The sequence below is a fragment of the Gossypium hirsutum genome, chromosome A10, assembly GCF_007990345.1.
Source record: "Gossypium hirsutum isolate 1008001.06 chromosome A10, Gossypium_hirsutum_v2.1, whole genome shotgun sequence".
Lineage (NCBI taxonomy): Eukaryota > Viridiplantae > Streptophyta > Magnoliopsida > Malvales > Malvaceae > Gossypium > Gossypium hirsutum.
This window is the reverse complement of record NC_053433.1, coordinates 171975-193011: the sequence shown is the minus strand read 5'-3', so window position 1 is coordinate 193011 and position 21037 is coordinate 171975. Positions and strand designations below refer to the sequence as shown.

Here is a 21037-nt window from a genome sequence, read left to right as displayed (position 1 = left end):
TTTATTTTCTGGGGACTGTTGACACCAGATTCCACTTGTACTAAATTAACACCCTTTTGCATGTGAATCTGATACAGGATATATAATACTTGCAACATTTAATCATTTTATTAATAATCTATTTTATTTTTATTAAAAAATAAACATGTTAATTTTTAACTAAAATAACAGATTTACTCTTTAATCTAATAAGTAAAATACAATTTAATATCCTAATATTTTTACTATTAATAACGGATTATAAATTCAGATTAGTCAAATTAATAATTTATATAATTATGAAGTATATAAAAAATATTTTTAATGTTACACTCAACTGTATTTAAATCTAAGTTAAAAAAAATTTTAATCACAGATCTATCCAGAATAATGTGGAGGTTATATTGAAAATAAATAAAAAATCAATTATTCAGTGTAATAATAAATGACCTGCACTGCTTAGTTTTTTTTTCATTTAAATTCTTATTGATATTAAATAATAAATAAATTTAACATAATGTTATTACTATAAATTAATTTAAAAGAATGTTGTAGAGGTACTCATTAACCAACCATTTACTCTGATTATTTTCTCTCAAGAGAAATAATAAAAATAAAAAATAAATTACGTGGAAAGACTCAAAAGTTACATATAAAATATTGAACCGACCAAAAACGAAGAGATGGGTTGACTTGGGCACCTTTGACTCTAAATTATCAACTTTTTTCTCTGTTCTTTTTCTAATGAAAAACTTTCATGCCTTTGGAATTTTTTAATAACCATAATTAAATATTAAATGTTTTATTAATAAAAAATCCCCTTAATTGCTTTTTTATATAAATGATAAATATAAAAATTATGATTTAATAATATTATTGAATTAATATATATTTTACGTTGATATATTATATAATTTAATAAAAAAATTATTTATTTAAAAACTAAAGTTTTATGTATAGATATCAACTAAAATTTAATTTTCATATTTATAATTACACAGTACATTTAATTATTTCTTCTTTTATATAATATAGTAATAACCTCGTAACTAGCATTAACCGACCTAATTACTATATGCATTAATTTAGAAATAAAATTTATTGGTAAACTCCTCTCTTTAATGGAGCTTGCTTGTGTATATATATCAACTCACACCTTTCATTGGAACTACGTTGAACAGTTGTATATTCTTTTTGGCATCGGTGTTTTAATGGATTCAAAAAAGTCCAACAAGATCCGAGAGATCGTTAGGCTTCAACAACTCCTCAAGAAATGGAAAAAATTAGCAAATAACAATGCCATCACCACCAACAGTAGTTGCACCACCACTAGTAGCAGCACCGGAAGTGGAAGCCGGAGCATGAAGTTCCTAAAGAGGACACTATCATTCACAGACGTTTCATCGCTGACGACGTCATCGCCGCCGAAAGGGTTCTTAGCCGTGAGTGTGGGTGAAGAACGGAAACGGTTCGTGATCCCGACGGAGTATTTGGGTCATCAAGCGTTTAGGGTTTTACTTAGAAAAGCTGAAGAAGAGTTTGGGTTTCAACAAGAAGGTGTGTTAAGGATCCCTTGTGAAGTGTCAGTGTTTGAGAAGATATTGGAAATGGTGGAACTGAAAAAGGATGCGATGTTTTTGCATGAATTTGGATTCAATGTGGATGCTGAAATGATTGCTTCTTGTTGTTCACCAGATGCTGAGTTAACACCTTCTTCTCATCAACCTCAGACGTGTAGATGAACTCCATGCAATTACCAAAGAAATGTAAAACAATGGCTTTTTTGTACTAAAAGAATTAACAAAATCTCTTCTTTTACCTTTGATTTTGTAGAGGGAAATTACATTTGAATAAGAAACTTGATTTTCTTCTAATAATTATCCATGATATACAACTCTATCACTCTCCTTCAATATATCAACATAAAAACCATTCATTTAGTAAATACCAACCATTATAATATTTGTTGTGAATCATGGATGCCAAATTAAGAACATCTTTTTGTTCAGAAGTCATTTTAATAAAAATTAAAATGTGATTGCATCATTATATTAAATTATCTTTTTCATCGTCTTTAAAAGTCCTTTTTGAAACTAAATTATGATTTTACCATGTATTATTTTATAATTTTAAGGACCTAAAATACAATTTTCCCATATATATAAAAAAACACAACAATATTTCTCAATTGATATGAATGTAGGATTGATTTGAAACTTTACAACGTAAATGCAATGGCTAATTTATTAAAATGTAAATTATATTAAAAAAAAAGTTAGAAGCAAAAAGTTCAAAGATAAAAGAAAGTGTTTGTATAAGGATAAACTCCCTCCCAGGAATACCATAATCCTAGCCCTGAATCCACATGATTATTTGTCTGAAGATCCATGAAACTGTAATCTCTAAGTTTAAATGAGACAAACTCACCTGGAACATGAATCACTATGAATGACTCATCTACATCTTCTACATGATTATAAACAATATGTAAGATCGATAACCGGTTAGCTCTTTCTACGGCCTGACATCGCCTTGCTACTTGATCAAGATTTAGATGGTACTTGACAAACCAACCAGAATAGTCGGCTTTCATCTCCATTATGTCGAATCCAGCAGTGAGAGGACCGTAGGCTTCAACTAGAAGTAAATGACCTCCTGATTCTCCAAAATATCCCGGCTTTCGTTGTGTTGGAGGCATTGGCATTGTTAACATAAGTTCTGTTTCAGGGTCGAATCGAAGTGCCAAATTTCCCATTCCAATCCAATGTAATGAACCGTTCCAGAAGACTCCTCGGTTGAACAACATATCTTCGTCCGGAACAGTGAATGGTTTACCTGAGGGTTTCCATGAGCCTGTGACAGGACTGTAAATCTTTATCTGGCGATGATTTTTCGAAAAATACGAATCACAAATGGAAACAATCTTGTAATGAGGTGATCTGTTAGGATCATATGCAATGCTAATGCCAAATACAGTTCTGCATTCAAGATTCGGCAGGGGAAAATACTGTTTGGTAGTAGGTTTACAGATGTAGTATTTGCGATCTTCTTCTCCACATCGGAAACTGCTGCATATGAGAAGCCCGTTGCAAGAATGTTGTATACGAACACCTTTATCGTCTTCTATGAAAGAGAGAGATGGTTTAGGAGCAGCATCTACTCGTCCTTCACAAGGAAAGAACAACAATTTCGAATGCAGCTCAAGGTACAAGAATTTCTGTAGGAAGAACCCTGAGATATTGTACTGAGGGTTTCGCAGCGAATAATTCAACTTGAAAATGGGGTCCGAGATGAGAGTATTCCACCATTTGCAGACACATTTGCATCCTACCAAATCCTTCAATGGTAGCCTCAGTAAAATATCACTCATTACATCACTGTTGTTCATTTTTGGGGCTTTGCTATAACACATGGCTGAAACTAAAATCGAATTCCTTCTGTAATAAGAAGGGAAAAAATCATAAAATATGATACCCAAAATCTGATAAAAATAGCTTAAAAATGAACAAATATTAACAAGATCATGATCACTTAGATATCAAAAACACAAAATTACTTGTTTTTGACAGAATATTGATTCTGAAAGCAACCAATATATAATATTTGATGCAGCTCTTATTTCATCCAAAGGAAACACAATTGAGAAATTATATAGGAAAGTTTTGTCAATCTGAATGTTTCCTAATGTTTAAGTTCTAAAAGTAATTTCATGGGAAGTTTGAGGAAAATTTCACACACACAAATATATTAATGTGCTATGTTGCTCCGACTCTATTTTGCTTAAATTATCCGTGTAGTGATAAGCTTATCTTCAATGTTATGGAGAATAGTCAAAGGGTCATGACTCAGACTTGAGGCAGCTTCCTAGTTCCTGCCTTTGAGCTTTCCAAAGAAATTTCCTGTTCTTAATTTTGTCTTTAACAAGGAAATTTCAAAACTGGATTGGGATGTTTTTGCTAACAATTTAATCTAACTTACTATTCATACAAAAACTAAAAGAAAAAAATTACCCAATCGCGGGTAAAGGAAACATGGAGGCCGCTATAGTAGAGTTAGATAGCATTTTGCTCCCTTTACTAAAAAAAGAGCAAATTAGTCCCTATACATTAGATTAAAAAGTAAACCAGTCCTTTTTGTTAAAAATTTAATAACTAGATAGTTACTTGTGACGTGTCACATGTGCCCCACTGTGATGTACAGGGTCCAGTTTTTAACAGTCAAAATAGATGGTTAAAAATAAGACTACAAATAACTCAAGATTTAGTCTATGGGAGTAACAGATGGTTACAGAGAAAAACCTATGGACTGACAAATTCAGAAATGATAATAAGTAAAATTAAGATCCAAAAACAGCAAAACTAAATTTGTGCTAAAATCAATTGATGATAGATAGAGAAACTCGAATTTTCAAATTCAATACAAAACCACAAGCAGGCCAGTATTGAATACAAAAGAGAAAACTATTCCATGACAAGATCAAATGTGATAACAGGCAAAATTATTATACAAAAGGAGAAACTTGCGTTAAAATGAATTGATAATAGATAGAGAAACCGAAATTCAATTCCACTTTAATCGGCTTGGATAACAAGCTACATCAAATTTTAAAAAAGGCAATAGGCAGAATTAATATGCAAAATACAATAAAAATTAAAACTTGTGCAAAAACCAACTGAAAAAAGATAGAGAAACCCAAATTCAACACTAAGTTACGAGAAACCGAACATTTAATGGACAAAATGCTTATGCAAGAACAACAAAACAAAAGTGGGTAAAACCAATTGACAATCAAAGTCGATATAAGACCACATGCAAATCAAAATTAAATCCGCATAGACAAAAATGCTTCTTTTGACAATTGAGTAGGAACAAATTGAGGAAAAGCCATTAAAAAGTAGACTAAAAAAAGGGAAAAAAAGAAGCAAGAATAGAAAAGAAACAGAGTGAATCAAACGAAGACTTACAGTTACAGTTGATGTGAAATCCTGTTTTCATCACTGGGGCTGAGAATTATTGCCAAGAAAATAAGAAAGATTGGGAGAATTTTGGGGGGAAATTTTAGGGCGAAATCGAGTTGCATACTATCTCACTCTCTTTTTGTATTTATTTTATTTTTGGGTGGTAGTGGGGAAGAGGGGCATACATGCATTTCAGTTACATAAGAGTTCGAAAATTTGGATTCTCACAGCCCAATTAGCTTTTTTCTTTATGGGATTTATAAGTTACTATTGCATTTTACTTCCTAAATTATTTACTATACATTATAATTTCATTTTATTTTTCATTTATAGAAACGTGGCCTATAATTATCTGATTATTTCATCAATATTAGTTATAAAATTAGAAATAGATATAAATTTTTATAGAAACGATCAATTTATTTTTCAACTTAATATACAAGAATTAATTTATTTATTTTTTAAGTAAAGGGATCAAAATGTAATATGACTCTTAATATAGAGGTTTCTACCATATTTGTATCGATTTTTAAATACATTTATAAAAGAATTTAATTTATTATCACTATAACAAAAATAATACAAAAAAATATTAAAAAACATATGAAATGATAATAAATTACTATTTTATTATATTACTATTTTTTGACAAAAATAATAACTTAGAAAACTGAATTTTTTTTTGTGTGTAAATTTGATAAAAGCAGGAGATTGTTTGGTTGGTGCACACATTAAAGATGATTTAATTTTTGAAATAAGAATGTTTGTTTTCAATATATTTAATACATTTTAAATTGAATTAAGGGAAAAGAAATCACTAAATGAGCTATAAATAGGAAAATCTAAGGTAAAATTTGTATGTAAGTCCTTGTATTACGGGTTGAATTACATTTTACCTATTTACTTAAAAATTAACAAATTAACCCTTTTATATTATATTAAAAAGCAAACAGATCCTATTAGAAGTTTTACTCATTTTTATTGTTAAAAATCAATTCTTATAGGTCAACATAAGATACAAGTGATATGCCACGTATCATTGTCTAATTATTCCATCAATCACATTAATTTTTAACAGTACAAATAGACAAAATTTTTAACAAATAAGATCAATTTTTAATATAATACTTAAAAAATAATTTATCTATTTTTAAATAAAAAAGACAAAATGAAATATTACTCATGATTTCTAACATACTTATTAAGGACTGAATTCTAGAATACATGATTACAGATTTTGGAGTTCGGCTTCACGTGAAATGGAAGGTTATTGGTAAAATGTCAGTTAAAGTAGAATATGATGATAATTGATAACAGCAATTCATATAATTATATCAAATTACATTGGAAAGATAATAATAAAATTGCAGGAAATGGTAGCTGAGCTCCATCTTTGTAAGTTATGAATGGATTATTAGATAGTTGGCTGTGATGAAATGGTCTAAACAATATGCCTAATTGCTGCTTATGTTGATGGCTTGGTTCCAACCAGAGAGCAGGAGGGTGTGTCGACCCTGTGTTGCTTTGGAACTTAGCTCAAAACAATGCACTCTCTCAGAGCCGTTTTACATTATATATATTGCGATTACTTGAAGTAAAAACAAACTAGGTTAAAATATACCATAAGTGTCTGTAATTCTCACAAATTTAAAATTTAATCCTTCATTGTTCAGATTTCATAATTCAAATCTAACTGTTTAACATTATTAACACTGTTAAAAATTATTTTGTTAAGTTCAAATTCATTACAACATATTTAAAATTATTTCATTTTTAAAATGTCACACCAACAAATTAAAAAAGAAGAAGGCAAAACTACCATATTATCGATTTATTACAATAAAAAAGTTGGGTGAAAAGTACACTAAACTAGAAAAACCAAAATGGTTTGCACTCTGTTAACCTCTCTTATTTCAGATTAAGCAAATTAAAAAGAACAACATTTACTGAGGCTATTAATCAGATTCAACACCCATGCCATTGATATTACATCAAAATACCTAATCTCTTTTTCTCTCTTCCTATGTGTGCGCGCAAAATACCTAAGAACTCAAAAGGTAAATAATGGATTAATGGGTGCCGTCTGATTCTACTCAACACAACACAACATAGGATAATAGACATACCCTTTTCATAGAAACACTGGTGCCATAACAAGCGTTATTGTAGCTAGCATTTTAATTAGCACGTGAAGTGATGGTCCAGCCGTGTCTTTGAATGGATCTCCAACGCTGCAATCCATGTTCATATATATCATATATCATATATCATATATCATTACATATACACAGCAGGCAAGGCACTACATCAGAAGGCTTTACTTTTTCCAGATTAAAGCCACTTGAACACAAATAGAGCAAGTTCATGCAGAACGACAGTTTTAGGTGACAGTTAGGTTGCACAGAGATCCCGGGATCTCCTTAGCGCAGTTAGGTTAACATCAAACCTAAGACTCACACAATCTCGACCATCCCCGGACAAGGCCCTGGCAATGGTCAAGTTTCTCAATGGATCCCCTATAAACTTATTGCTCCTATCTCCTAGCACCCCCAACCATTATGAAAACGAAGAAAATATAAAGGAAAAGAGAACTTACGTATCTCCGGTAATAGCTGCTTTATGAGAATCACTGCCTTTTCCACCAAGAGCTCCTGTCTCAATAAACTTCTTCGCATTATCCCATGCACCTCCGGCAGTGTTAAGAAAGAGAGCCATTAAAATGCCAGAAACTGTTGCAAACATCAACATAGCAGCTACAACTTTTGCTCCAAGTAGAGGATGTCCAGTATAGTGTCCCAAAACACGGAACAAAAAACCTGCAAATGGTTACATACAAATTACGCAAGTTGAAAGGATTTTTTATTAAGAACAAAATTAATCAATAAAGGAGCACCAAAATGAATGCTTCGATCACCAAAGTAAACTAAAGTCAAAAGAAAATCCAAGAATAAAGTTTGATCATCTAATCTCCTTAATTCTTTTTTGGGTAAACTTCTACATTCTTGACGTGGTTCTAGTGACAACAGTGCTAACAGAATGTGCGATTCAGACAAGAAATCCAGAACTGGAATGCATGGTAGTAAAAAGAAATATTTCAGCGATTCATGGAACTTTTTATAAAAAATTAGATTCAGTTACAACCATACCATAAACAATCAAAGGACTAGGATTGAGATGGAATGCTGCTACCACTATCACTACTACTTCACACTGATAAGTAGATCTATTCATTGCCAGATGTGCGACCCTTATTTTTTTTTTTTTCATTTTTCTGAAACTATAACAGTTCCTAAAAGAATGTGCCACATGTCACATTCTTATTGGAAAATCTTTTTGGGAGGTAAACTAGGATAAAAATGATTGTTTAAGTACCAAAGTGGGAAAATGGGTATAATTTAGAGGCTAAATTGTGACTTAAGCCTTTGAAAAACCTTGTTCAATGCCCTAATCAGATAGATCAGTCTGACTGAGCTAAGTGGATAGCTCTGTCCTTGGACAGGTCTACATCTAAATATTGAAGCAAAAGTACAAAGAAGGAACACTAGGAAAGGAAGTAGAAAACCTATGAGAAAAAAAAAATGATCGTTTAAAACGAGAAATAAGCAAACCAACCCATGATTTGCAAAAGTAAATACTAATCAGCAAAGAGCAGTTACGAACCAACTACTATTGGTGATATGATAGCCAATGCACCAGGCTTTATCATCTCCCTCAAAGATGCCGATGCTACAATAGCAACACAGCGACCATAATCTGGTTTCTCCTTGTAGTCCTGCAGCCAGAATGTCAGAATAAAAGTAAATAATTTCACATAAAAAGAAAAAAATGAGAGAAATAACAGTATGCAAAGCATTAATTTATAGCAAAGTTCCGATATCTCTTTAATTTGTTTGTGTTGGAGCTTAATGACAAGAAAAACGATAACACGTAAATTTTCATCTCTCTTCACATCCCTCCTAATTTTGAAATTTTTGACGAGGTGAAAACCTTCAAAAATTGAGTTCTGGAAGGAAGACCTCAATTGCATATTTGCTCTCTGTTCATTTTTCTCGTGATTCTTCCATACAACAAGAAATACTTTATAATTTTTCTCCGTTGCATTTAACATATAATTTGAGAAAGCTAAAGGTTAAAGTAGACCAAAGAAAAAAAAATCAGAAACTTAACCCACCATTATCCCAGGCCTCTCAATAAATTGTCTTCTTACTTCCTTAACAACCTCCTGAGCCGTTCGACCAACTGCAGAACAGGCCCATGCACTAAACAAGAATATAAGCATGGATCCCAACAATCCACCAACAAAAACCTCAGGAATTGCAATATCCACCTACAAGTTGATCAAAAACTGCAAATATTAGGAAAAGAATGAAAGACTTTGCAGAATAACAAACATCCAACTCCGTGGATGCCACTTTTGCTACATCTTTTCACTGTTATTCTTTTGGTTTCTCAGAAAATCCAATTTAAACACAATTATTATGCCCATAAGTAAAACCATGCATTTTCCTTTTTTTCAGAAAGATTGCTTCCCCCTTTTTCAGAAGTAAAATAGAAGTGGCAAAAGTGATAAACCAAAGAGAATCTTCATAAAGGAGAAATATAGCAACACAGACCTGTTTAAAAGATTCATTAGCAAAAGATGCAACCTCATCCATATATGCACTAAACAGAAGAAAAGAAGCAAGTGCTGCAGATCCAATGGCAAAACCTTTGGTGGTAGCTTTTGTCGTGTTCCCAACAGCATCAAGAACATCTGTAATCTCTCGCACGCTCTCTGGCTGTACAAGACATCAACATTCAACAGCCAACTTAAATCATCTGAAAAGAAGAAATAGCAATACATAGATTTGTAACAGGAAAATATGGAGAACCAATATATCGAACCTGCTGACTCATCTCTACAATTCCACCAGCATTATCAGCTATTGGGCCAAACATATCCATCGTTAAGATATAAGCAGCAGTGCTGAGCATTCCCATTGTTGCTACAGCTGTGCCAAACAACCCACCATTTGGACTTCCTGTTTCATCCACCAGTCCAGAGGTGTGACCCAGCCAAAAAGCAGAAATAATAGATACACTTATCACAAGAACAGGAAGAGCTGTCGACTCCAGGCCCAGACTGACTCCAGCAATAATGTTAGTCCCATGCCCTGTGGAGCTAGAAAGAGCTAATGTGCGTACAGGATCATGCTTGTAGTCAGTGTAATATTTGGTTATCCAGACAAAAACATAAGCTGTAATAATTCCAACCAGCCCACACAAGGCAAAGTTCAACCATGCAGAAGGTGCTTGTTCAGTATAAAGCAACCACCGAGTAGACTGCAATAATTTCGAAAAAAGAACAAGTCTTGAATGAGATTTCAATCAAATCAAAGTTATAAAAATGACTAGATTTCAATAATTTCAGCATTGAGTTGCAGGAGTAGATGATATATTACCCCACCAAATGTCAGTACAGCCAAAACTATTGTAACAGAGTATCCTTTCTGAAGGATTGCCATTGGATCCTCTATTGGAGCTTTCACACTGGAGTCACGAGTACTCCTAATTGAAAGTATTCCAATTGATGATATCACCAGGTCAAATGAGTGCACAACAAGAGGAAACAGAATGAAGCCAGATGGGTCTGCATAAGTATCAAAGATGAGACCACAGCAAAAGAAATAGAGAGCCCACTCAACATAAAGAATACACCAAAGCCAAAGCGGTATGTAATGAAAAAAATAAATAAAAAAGAATTGAACTTCCAACAGAGAAGGAGACTGTTTCATGCTGTCTTAGTTATAGATTTATGCAGGTGAACCCTTGGTGTAACTACACCAAGAGCATGCTATTAAAAGCAACAAACTTAGTTCTAACACCATAAGGATGCATACTTCTGTATACCTGCTTTTTGAAAAGGTTGGTTTGAAAACAAAAGCTATTGGAAAATGTTGAAATGAAGAAATGTAACACCTGATCAGTTAGAGGCATATTTTAGTTTATTTCTCTTCACCATGTTAGCTAAAAAGATACAACAGGACACAAGAAAACTTCACTATCTCATCAAAGTGCAGATTCCAATTGGCTTAAACTCTCATCTCAATTCATTATAAACTATTAAAAAGAATAAAAAGATTAAAATTCTATTCTCTGCAGCTGTCATAGTTATAAAATAGGAAATTTCACAACAAGCAGCAGTATAAATATGTTACAACTACATCAAAATTAGTGGGGGCTTGTACTTGCCTTCAATTTTACAACGCTGAGCCATTGTTCCACCAAGAATCATTGCACTAATTATCTCTGCTGCAATGCTTTCAAAAAGATCTGCACCTCGAGCAGCGCAATCGCCAACATTGTCTCCAACCTTCAGTGCAAAAAGGAAGATTCAAGTTTCAAACAGAATCGCTGATAGAATGTTTGACAACTAAACGTAAAAATAAAGATAAAGCATAAGCATTGTTGCAGTAAATTTCTAATTTTTCCAATACTCTTATGTACTACAAATGTTCAGTCCACTTCCAACTTTGAACTTCATTTGATGAATAATAACATATTTTACATATGGATTATTTTTCTCTGAAACTATTGTACTTTTATGGTAAGGCAATATAGACTTTGAAACAAACATGAAAGAAAAGTTTTCAGCTTTTTCTCTCAAATTCGTGCATTTGAATATCAGAAATGCTTTAAAATCACATGCAAGGTCCAGTATAAATATATTCCGCTATAACATGCATACGTTTTGCTATCACAATTAAATATTGAACAAACTCAAAGTTCCTTTTAAAAGAGCTGCTTTAAAGTCTTCCATTCAATGAATACCACTATGGTCAACTCCTATAACAACCATAAACCTTCAGTCCAGAGCATAAATGAACAAAACATTTCAGCAATAAAAAAAGGAAATTACATGAAACATAAACTAGCTTCACATGCTCATTTTCAAGCTCAGACTATAACAATATATAATATGAGAGAATAAAACGATGTTACTTCAGACTCCAATGGTTAGCTATATCTTAAACATTAAGTGTGAAAATTTTAAGTACCAAATCTGCAATTACTGCCGGATTTCTAGGATCATCTTCAGGTATTCCCTGTTCTACTTTTCCAACAAGATCTGCCCCAACATCAGCTGCTTTTGTATATATCCCACCACCCAACTGAGCAAACAGGGCAACAAATGAAGCTCCAAAACCGTATCCCACAAGAAGGAGAGGCACTGAAAGAAAATAAACAAAATCAATCAAGGAATCACCGGTAGAGTTGTTCTGAAATAATGATCCTGCTAGCCTGAGATGCACAAGAATAATAACTTAAGTCTAAAACCCAATGCTTAGCTACCTAATCCTATGCCCACTCTTAATGAACTTACAAAGCAGTAACGTACCTTAGATAGCCAAAAGAAATAATTACTATCCACTTAAAAAGAAAAAACCAACAGATTCATGCTCATACAATTTATCAACATTTGGCCAAGAGAAGTCAAACATTCAACATGATTTAAGTATCCATTGATTGATGGAAAAGGTAGGAACCATGTAATAGGGAGATCCATTTGCATAAAATGCAATTATACATAAGTTAGCGAACGAGGAAATTAATTACATACAATCTGTAACCTTCATCGAACCAGGTGAATCCACTCCCAACCAAACATAAAATGTTGCATAAAGGATAGCTATACCAATCACAGCCATACCAACCACCACCAAGGCAGAAAAACCACCAGCACGGACAGCTACCTGCATGTGATGTTTGCAGTTAGTATTCAAGTCCATAAGTACTCAAAATAAGTGAAATTTAAGATGATACAACCTGCAAGGCCTCCCTTGCAGACCGTCTTGCTGCACTGGAGACACGGACATTTGCACGAACTGATACCCACATCCCAACATAGCCAGCGACACCTGAACATAGAGCCCCCAGAAGAAATGCAGCAACAGTGATATATGCAGATGTTACCCTGCATCAGCAAGTAAAAGGATAAATAAATTTGTCACAAGGATAAAGAAAGAAATTGAATGTGTTTTTACATAATCTTCATACATATAATCACCTTCCTATGCCTGAGGATTCTTGTTGAGGAGTTGTACTGCGAAACAAATATATGCCAAGAATCACCAGAGCTAGCAAAAATGCCATCTTGGAGATAGTACCATATTGTGTCCTGAAGAAACCTTCTGCTCCATCACGTATAGCCTCTGATATCTAGAAAGTAAAAATGATACGCTCAGTACAATGGTGTGAGGAGGTTGCTAAAAATTAATAATTTCTCAGTTGCATTTCAAGGGTTAACAAGAAGATTATGACTGATGAAAGAAAACTACTCTCTTTTGAAGAACCATTGACGAAAGAGAAAATATTGTGAACAAATTATTTAAAAAAAAGCTAGAGAAGGATTTGATAAATTATGAGTGAATTCTTTTTTTTTTTTTTTTAATCTTGAGAGAGCTTTACCTGAGCCATCTCTGGAGGCCCTTCATCCTTGGAAAGGACCCACTTTGTAAGATATATAGACAAAAGGAAGCTGATGATGCAAACTGAGAAGACAAAAACAATGATTGGAGAAGTACTTGCTCCAATGTAAAAGACATATCCAAAGCCCAAAAGGAGAAGTATAACAAGAATACGAACATTTATTCCCATGAGAATTCGAAAAATCTGCACAAAGGAACTAGTCAATTACAGTAGTACAAAGTGTGTCCCAGAATGGGGAAGAGACAGATTAAAATATGCCCATCCAGATTTGAAAAAAAAAAAAAAAAACAGAAGCAGTGAACAGAATTCTCCATAAATCCTGCCTACAGGGTCTGCATCAAAGTTTATTTTTCTGACTAAAATATTAAGATGCACATTTCATTAACCTATTTGCTTGACTCTGCCAGTACCAGTCAAACAGCCATTCACATCAGTTTAGCAGTGTCTGTGTAGCCCATGCTAAACTTCTTTTCTAATTTTAGTCTAAGCCCCAAAAACTTTAAGAATGGAGGTTTGTCTATCATGTAAAATTCCAGAACACCACAGCTAGGTAATGACAAGGCATATAGCTAAAATACTCCTAATATACGGCAATATTCAATTATTCCAAACAATTAAGATCATCAATTCATGCTAAGCTAATTCCTCTTTTCTAAAATAGTTAAACTAGGCATAGGTCACATCAAATAATGGATCAAAGGAATTACTAAAATGACAGAAAGGAAAATGAGAAAGAAAAAAGAAGACAGCTAAAAACTCAAAGTTCATACTCATTTACAACAAACAAATTACACACTAAGACAACAAGGTTCTTACCAAAGGAGTATAAGGCTTGCTACGCATGTTGGGGAAAGTCCTTGGTCTATCCTGGTAAGGCCCCAAACTGCCATTCTCAACGTCATCTACAATCATCATGGTGCTGGCAAGTTCACACTCAAGGCAACAGGTAAAGAGTTGTATTTCCAGGTTTGGGGCAAACTCCCCCTGAACTTGGTTGATGAATTCGAATGCTCTAATTTCTCCAGCCAAAGACTACAATTTCACCTGAGATGTTACAGTATAATAAACCTATTAAAAAACTGCTGCACTTTTAGGTTCAATAGATTCTACTCTTGCTTTACCTCCGGAATTCTAGTTTCTGTAAAATTATTTTAGGTAAAGGAAGTTCGGATACCAGCTGATTTTCCTGCTAAAGGTCAAACGAAACATTTATCATTTAAACTTAAAATTAATAAAATATGAAAACAGACATAAATTATCAACATAGAGAGTTAGTTAAATTCGAACCAAGCACAAACTCCCAGAACTTAGATGAAGTAAAATAATATCTCCTTAGTGAATAAGCCACTTTCTGGCAGCTAAATGGAAACAGAGTTCTTATTTCAATTAAAGAATAACCAAGTCCTTTGATATAGTGAAAGCTAATTAATAAATACAAAAGGAAGCGCACATGAATAATGGTATTTTCTGTTTTCATCCCATTGTGGACCTCCGGACTACAATTACACTAGAAAAAATGTAATCAATGGGAAAAAACGATAGTCCGAACAAAGCAACCACTAAATTTTCAAATTTGTCAGGTTCCAAACAGTTCTTGTTCCCGACAACTCCATCAACAAAACGATGAAAATGAAGTAAGCTCCTAATAACCATAAGAACATAAGATCCAAAGCCAAAACCTCAGATTCAGATCATTGCATGAATTGATCCTCAAATACACCAATTAGATCTATAAGAAATTAACCAAAAAAAAAATACACATACCGATTTCAATTGCCGCCGCGAAACCAAGTAACCGCCATTTACAAACAAGAATGCGTTAAAGCTTTGAAGCTCTCCATCTCTCTGTAACCGCGGAATTTTGCAGAAATTTTGTAGAAAGAGAGACAATTGTAGACTTTTCACGAGGGAATATTTCTTTTTTATTGTTTTGGTGTGTAATTTGGGTTTAAAGTTTTTTTTCCCCTTAAACAATTTGTTTTATAATGTGGTGTCAGCACTGCCAATAAATTTCGTAAACATAAGCCGTTTTTGAATACTATTTGGCAATTAGTAGTTTTTCTGGAATAATGGTATTTTTACCCTCCAATTTTACGAAAATTTTTATTTTAGTCCTTTATTTAATTTTTTTATCATTTGTAGTCCTTAAATTTATATTTTTTTATCAAATCACCCCAAAGAAAAGTTAACTTTTGTTGAATTTACTAGCCACATGTCAGTATTTAAGTATGTGGTGCCTCTGAGGTGCAAGTAACGTCGTTTTCCTACTTTGAGTGTGGGGTATTAGAGATTCAGACTCTTGAACAATGGTGTATCAAGGAGTTGGTTCCGGTGCGGGTGGGTCCATTGTCGTTCTGGTTGGGGAGTTCCCATTTTCCACACAAAACATGTCAAAAATAATATACTGGATTTAAAAATATTCAAGTGTGATTACAATTTACAAGGACAAAACACCCACTCTTTCAATTACAAATTTATTTTTTCTTTTTAAAAAGCACATAGAAATGAGGCAGCTGATTTGCTTGGATGCTAGGAAAATATTACACTTATTTTAATCTTCCAATATAATATAATGTTGTATTTTCTTTTTGAAATCTCACTCATGTATTATATTTTTATTTTCTTTGCTATTTTTTTTCATTTGATTAAGCTAATAAAAGTTTAGAAAAAAGGTTAAATATATTGACTTAATATTTTTAATTAATGATCTAGAATTTATCGCATTTACTAGTGAAAAATGTATTTTATTTTCAAAATAATATTATATTGTAAAATAAAAAATAAGAAAGTAAATTTTAAAAAAGTAATTGTCTTTTCTTAAGAATTATTCGCAATGGAAATTATAAAAATTAAGAAGGGGGAGAATAAATAGACACACCATAACATTAGTATAATGATATGTCACGTGTAAATCTAGAAAATTTTTTTAGGGGTCAAAATTAAATTTTAAATTTTAAAAATTTATATATCTTTATAATTTTTAAAGAATTAAATCAAAATTTTATTATTTTTAAAATGTTTAAAGTATAATTTTACTTTTACTAATTTAAAATTTTAAAAAGGACCTAAATAGAGAAATTTATGTTTTAGGGGGCCGGGCCTAGATACACCACTTATATGACATATAAAAATCATTGGGATGGATAGTTATTAACTCCCAACCTTTTTTTTCATAAATCGTAAATTCATGTATATTAAGTATAAGGATTTTGCTTTAGCTTTTTATTCTTTAATAGTTTAAACCTCCCTAACGTAGAGTGAACAATCAAAGGTTGTCCTTATATTTCTCCTAACCCATATGCATATAGTTTTAGTTCAACTTTAACAAATAGAAATAGTTCCTCACTAACTTCTATTATTGTCATTTTTCACTCCAACTTACATAACCAACCCTAAGATAAAGAGTTCATGCATTAATCTAAAAATTCAATATTGTTGATTTATTATATAGAGTAATAATTTTTACTTAGTCCTTTCACCTTTGAGATGATGAAGATGACAATACTGGGGACTCGCATTGCAATTCTCTCTTTATGGTCATTGGTCATTGTCTCATTAGGTGATATGGGTGATACTGAAAATCTTTTGAAATTCAAGGACTCATTAGCAAATCCTTCATCTCTTAGGAATTGGAATGCTTCCACTAGTCCATGTAAAGAAAGCATGGCTAATTGGATTGGTGTGATTTGCGTTAAGAATAAAATATGGGGTTTACAACTGGAAAATATGAATTTACGAGGATCGGTGAATATTCAAATTCTTGACAAGTTACCTACTTTACGTATTATAAGCCTCATGAACAATAATTTCGAAGGCATAATGGTTAATATACGGAAACTGGAAGCATTGAAGGCATTGTATTTATCGAATAATCGTTTTCATGGTGAGATTCCTGATGATGCATTCGAAGGGATGAGATCGTTAAAAAAAGTGTTTTTGGCTAATAATGCTTTTTCGGGTAAAATTCCATCCTCCTTAACAGTGTTACCTAACCTTGTGATATTGAGACTAGAAGGGAATCAATTTGAGGGTCATATACCGGATTTTAAGCAAGAATTGAAGGTGGTGTGCTTGGCTAATAATAAATTGGAAGGTCCTATCCCTAAAAGCTTAAGCCGAATGAGTGCAACCATGTTCTCAGGTAATTATTAATTTTACACATTATAAATATATATATTTTCTCGAAAGAGAACAGACAAATTTCAAAACCCAATTTTGCTTTCACAAAGTTTGCAATAATTGCTTTTAGAAAAATGTGAAGTTCTTGAACATCAAATATATTCTCAATCCTTATATTCTTTCAAACTTCTAAAATTTAGTCCCTTTCATTTTGCAGGCAACAAGAATTTATGTGGGAAACCATTACAAGCATGCGCTTCCTCTCCACCTAGACCTCCTCCTTCGTCAAAAGAAAAAACACTATCTTCAGCGAAAATAGCATTGATTGTGTTATCCACAGCATTACTATTACTCATCATAGCAACACTCATTCTATTCCTGACTTGGAGGACCCATACAGAGTCTCAAAAAGCAAACGTGGTGAATGAGGCAAAAAGGGTATCTAAAAGTGGGAGCATGGTGAAAGCAGCAGGTTTCGACCATGGATCGACATTGATGTTCTTAAGAGAAGGTGCCCAAAGGTTCGATCTACAAGACTTGTTAAAGGCATCGGCTGAGGTACTTGGGAGTGGGAATTTGGGGGCATCGTATAAGGTTGAAATGGAGAAAGATGACGGGATTGTTGTTGCAGTGGTGAAAAGGTATAAACAAATGAATAATGAAGGGAAAGACGAGTTTTATGAACATATGACGAGGTTGGGGAAGTTGAATCATAAAAACTTGTTGCCTCTTATGGCTTATCATTATATGAAAGAGGAGAAATTGTTGGTTTCTGAATACACCGATAATGGTAGCTTGGCTACTCACCTTCATGGTAATCTTTCTTTTCCTATACCTCTTTTATTAAAAGATATAATGTTGCTCAATTTCTTGTTTTAGCTTTGGGATTTTGATCCTATATTTTACTTTGACATCTGTTTATTTTATAATGTATAGTTAACTATATCTGCTTAAAATGTTACTAAATTATGTCAATTATTGGCAAAGTACCTGTAAGGTCCCTCTATTATTAGATGCATCAGTTTAGCCCCCTGATTGTTAAAAAGAATCAAATAAGGTCAAATTTTATAGTACATAGAATAGTTTGATCCAATCGTTATAATAGAAGGACCTGGAAAGTAAAGGGACCAAAACCACAATTTAACCTAGTTTTTTCACGTACTTGCTAACTGATATTCATTGATTTCTTCCAGGCAACCCTTGTGAAGATAAACCAGGTCTTAGTTGGCAAACTCGATTGAAGATCATAAAAGGTATAGCTAGGGGTTTAAGTCATCTATACAAGGAGTTACCCACCTTAATACTACCCCATGGCAATTTAAAATCATCCAACGTACTTTTAGACCACACATTTAAGCCATTGATGTGTGATTATGGGTTAACACCATTGATCAACCAAGAACAAGTTCATATGTTCATGGCTGCTTACAAAACACCAGAATATGCTCTAAAAGGTCGTGTTAGCAAGAAAACCGACGTGTGGTGTTTAGGGATATTGATTTTAGAGCTGTTAACGGGTAAGTTCCCAGAGAACTATGTGCAGCCAAAGTATGACAGTAAAGCAAATTTAGGCAGTTGGGTGAAAGAGAAAATGAGCAGTGAATCAGTGTTTGATGATGGGTTATTGGGAAAAAAGGGTGATAAAAGGGATGAAATGATGAGTTTTTTAAAGATTGGGTTAACGTGTTGTGAAGAGGATTTGAATAAAAGACCTGAGTTGAAACAAGTGGTGCAAGAGATTGAACAATTGGGTGATGATGAAGATGAAGATGAAGATGAAGATGATGATGATGATGATGAGTTCTGTTCTACTATATGTGAAGTGAATGCAAGTATATGCAGCGAAAAATGTGAAAGATGAATGGTTAGTTTTTATGGACTAAATTGAATATATGAATATTTTAAGGATTTTTTTGTGTTGTAATTGTTGTGTAGGATGGGAAATGATATAGTGTAAATGCAAAACTGGAAACATGTGCTAGCTAGTTATGTGCATCAAATTCTTGTAAATTCTTGTAAATTCATGAGAAGCTTAGTAGGGCTAATAAACAATGTGGTTTATGCATTCTACATTTCAAAGTAATTTTTGAACTTATTTCAAATTTTTAAAATTTTAGCGGATTTGAATATAAATATTATATAATAATTAATTTAAAAAATATTATAATGTGAAAATTAAAAAAATATATTATAATATAAATTTGAGTGGATTTATTTAATATATTATGTAATATATACCACATAAAAATTAATTTTAAAATAATTTACACTTCTAAATATTTAAAGAAAATATGTTAAGTTGTGCATGTTAAAATTTTAATAAAAATTAAACTATAAATAAAAACTTTTTTTTGTATATAAAAGAATATTGGTGAGTCTAAAACAGTTTTGGATTAGTTATTAATAAATATAGGTAAATTTAAGAAAAATTTAATATTTATATTTAGGTTAAGCTAAACTTGAGCAAATATAAAATATAATAATACTATATGTTAACCTAAATCAGTTGCTAATTAATAAATTAAGTAGTGACAAAAGTGACTAGGGAAATTGGATACCTCTTCAAGCACTGCGAAGCACAGAACAAAAAATAATGGACATAAACGTTGTTTATGTAGTTCGATTTTCCTAAGACTATGAAGCCTAACTCAATGATAAATATCCACTATCTTCAAACACTTACAACAAGTTAACCTAAATGTATCACACCTTAATGAAATTTCCTTGCTTTTGAATCTTTGAAGGCTAAAACTCTCACCACCAAATTCACCCATGTAAATTTTGTAAAATTAATGGGGTTTTTTTGCAATTTTTTGTTATATATTTTTTATATTTTTATTTATTTTGTATGATTTAAAAAAATATTTTTACAATTTTATTAGAATTAGGTCTAAATTGAGATAAATTGTAAATGTTAAGGGTTAATTTCTTTATAATTATGACCAATTTGATAAAATGTACAATTGTTGAGAGCTAAATATATTATTATATTAATTTTAAAATTGTCACATCATCAAATTATCACATACTTAAAAGCACATAATGGTAACCAATTTAAGGGTGAGTTTAGATGAGCGGTGTGTTTACCTCCGATGAGGTTAAAAAAAGCGGTGGCGGTGAGATTAGTTACTGTAGCAGTGAGATTGGATACTGTAGCGGTGAGATTAAAAACAATGGTGGAGTGTGTGTTTGGATTCAAACGCAGCTGTAGCGGTGAGATGAGAATAAAAAATAACTATTAAGGACATCAGATTAGAACTGATATATAATATAATTTTTTAAAATTATTAAAATATGTGAATTTATAAATTCATTTAATAGAATATTAAAATGTATCTTCTAATATTTTAATGAATTATATAATCAATTTAGATTATTTATTAGATAAACGCACCGCCTATCCAAAGGGAGCCTATGCAGTTAACGCCAATAATGTCTTAATCGACTTGTTTATTTTAGATGGCTTTTAATCCCTTTTCTCAAAATTTCCTAAGATGCAAGTATAAATTGCT

At 32.3% G+C, this 21037-nt stretch overlaps 4 protein-coding genes across 6 annotated transcripts; 2 read left to right on the top strand and 2 right to left on the bottom strand.

Moving 5' to 3' along the window:
• The first annotated feature begins 1157 nt into the window (after positions 1 to 1157).
• On the top strand, positions 1158 to 1843 carry LOC107925106 (auxin-responsive protein SAUR72). The gene has a single exon (XM_016855674.2). The coding sequence runs from the start codon at positions 1191 to 1193 to the stop codon at positions 1719 to 1721; it is 531 nt and encodes a 176-aa protein (XP_016711163.1). The 5' UTR covers positions 1158 to 1190; the 3' UTR covers positions 1722 to 1843.
• Positions 1844 to 2159: 316 nt separating this feature from the next.
• On the bottom strand, positions 2160 to 5165 carry LOC107924925 (F-box protein At5g07610). Its single transcript, XM_016855503.2, has 2 exons — positions 4944 to 5165; positions 2160 to 3416 (listed from the first exon to the last, which is right to left on the bottom strand). The coding sequence occupies exon 2, from the start codon at positions 3389 to 3391 to the stop codon at positions 2270 to 2272; it is 1122 nt and encodes a 373-aa protein (XP_016710992.1). The 5' UTR covers positions 3392 to 3416; positions 4944 to 5165; the 3' UTR covers positions 2160 to 2269.
• A 1566-nt stretch (positions 5166 to 6731) lies between these two features.
• On the bottom strand, positions 6732 to 15397 carry LOC107925190 (pyrophosphate-energized membrane proton pump 3). 3 transcript variants are annotated; one of them, XM_016855795.2, is made up of 17 exons: positions 15171 to 15397; positions 14528 to 14592; positions 14223 to 14450; positions 13386 to 13589; positions 12985 to 13136; positions 12744 to 12891; positions 12538 to 12670; positions 11975 to 12147; positions 11169 to 11289; positions 10379 to 10566; positions 9822 to 10259; positions 9551 to 9715; positions 9109 to 9264; positions 8598 to 8709; positions 7534 to 7753; positions 7064 to 7168; positions 6732 to 6979 (listed from the first exon to the last, which is right to left on the bottom strand). In XM_016855795.2, the coding sequence occupies exons 3-16, from the start codon at positions 14319 to 14321 to the stop codon at positions 7069 to 7071; spliced, it is 2409 nt and encodes an 802-aa protein (XP_016711284.2). In that variant the 5' UTR covers positions 14322 to 14450; positions 14528 to 14592; positions 15171 to 15397; the 3' UTR covers positions 6732 to 6979; positions 7064 to 7068. The 3 variants fall into 3 exon arrangements, with proteins under 3 accessions (XP_016711284.2, XP_016711281.2, XP_016711282.2); XM_016855792.2 differs by having other exon boundaries at positions 6732 to 7168; XM_016855793.2 differs by having other exon boundaries at positions 6732 to 7168; positions 14528 to 14595; positions 15171 to 15396.
• Positions 15398 to 16901: 1504 nt separating this feature from the next.
• Positions 16902 to 19577, top strand: LOC107925065 (pollen receptor-like kinase 4). Its single transcript, XM_016855629.2, has 3 exons — positions 16902 to 17547; positions 17743 to 18339; positions 18719 to 19577. Exons 1-3 carry the CDS (start codon positions 16902 to 16904, stop codon positions 19384 to 19386), a joined length of 1911 nt encoding a protein of 636 aa, XP_016711118.2. The 3' UTR covers positions 19387 to 19577.
• The last annotated feature ends 1460 nt before the right edge of the window (positions 19578 to 21037 follow it).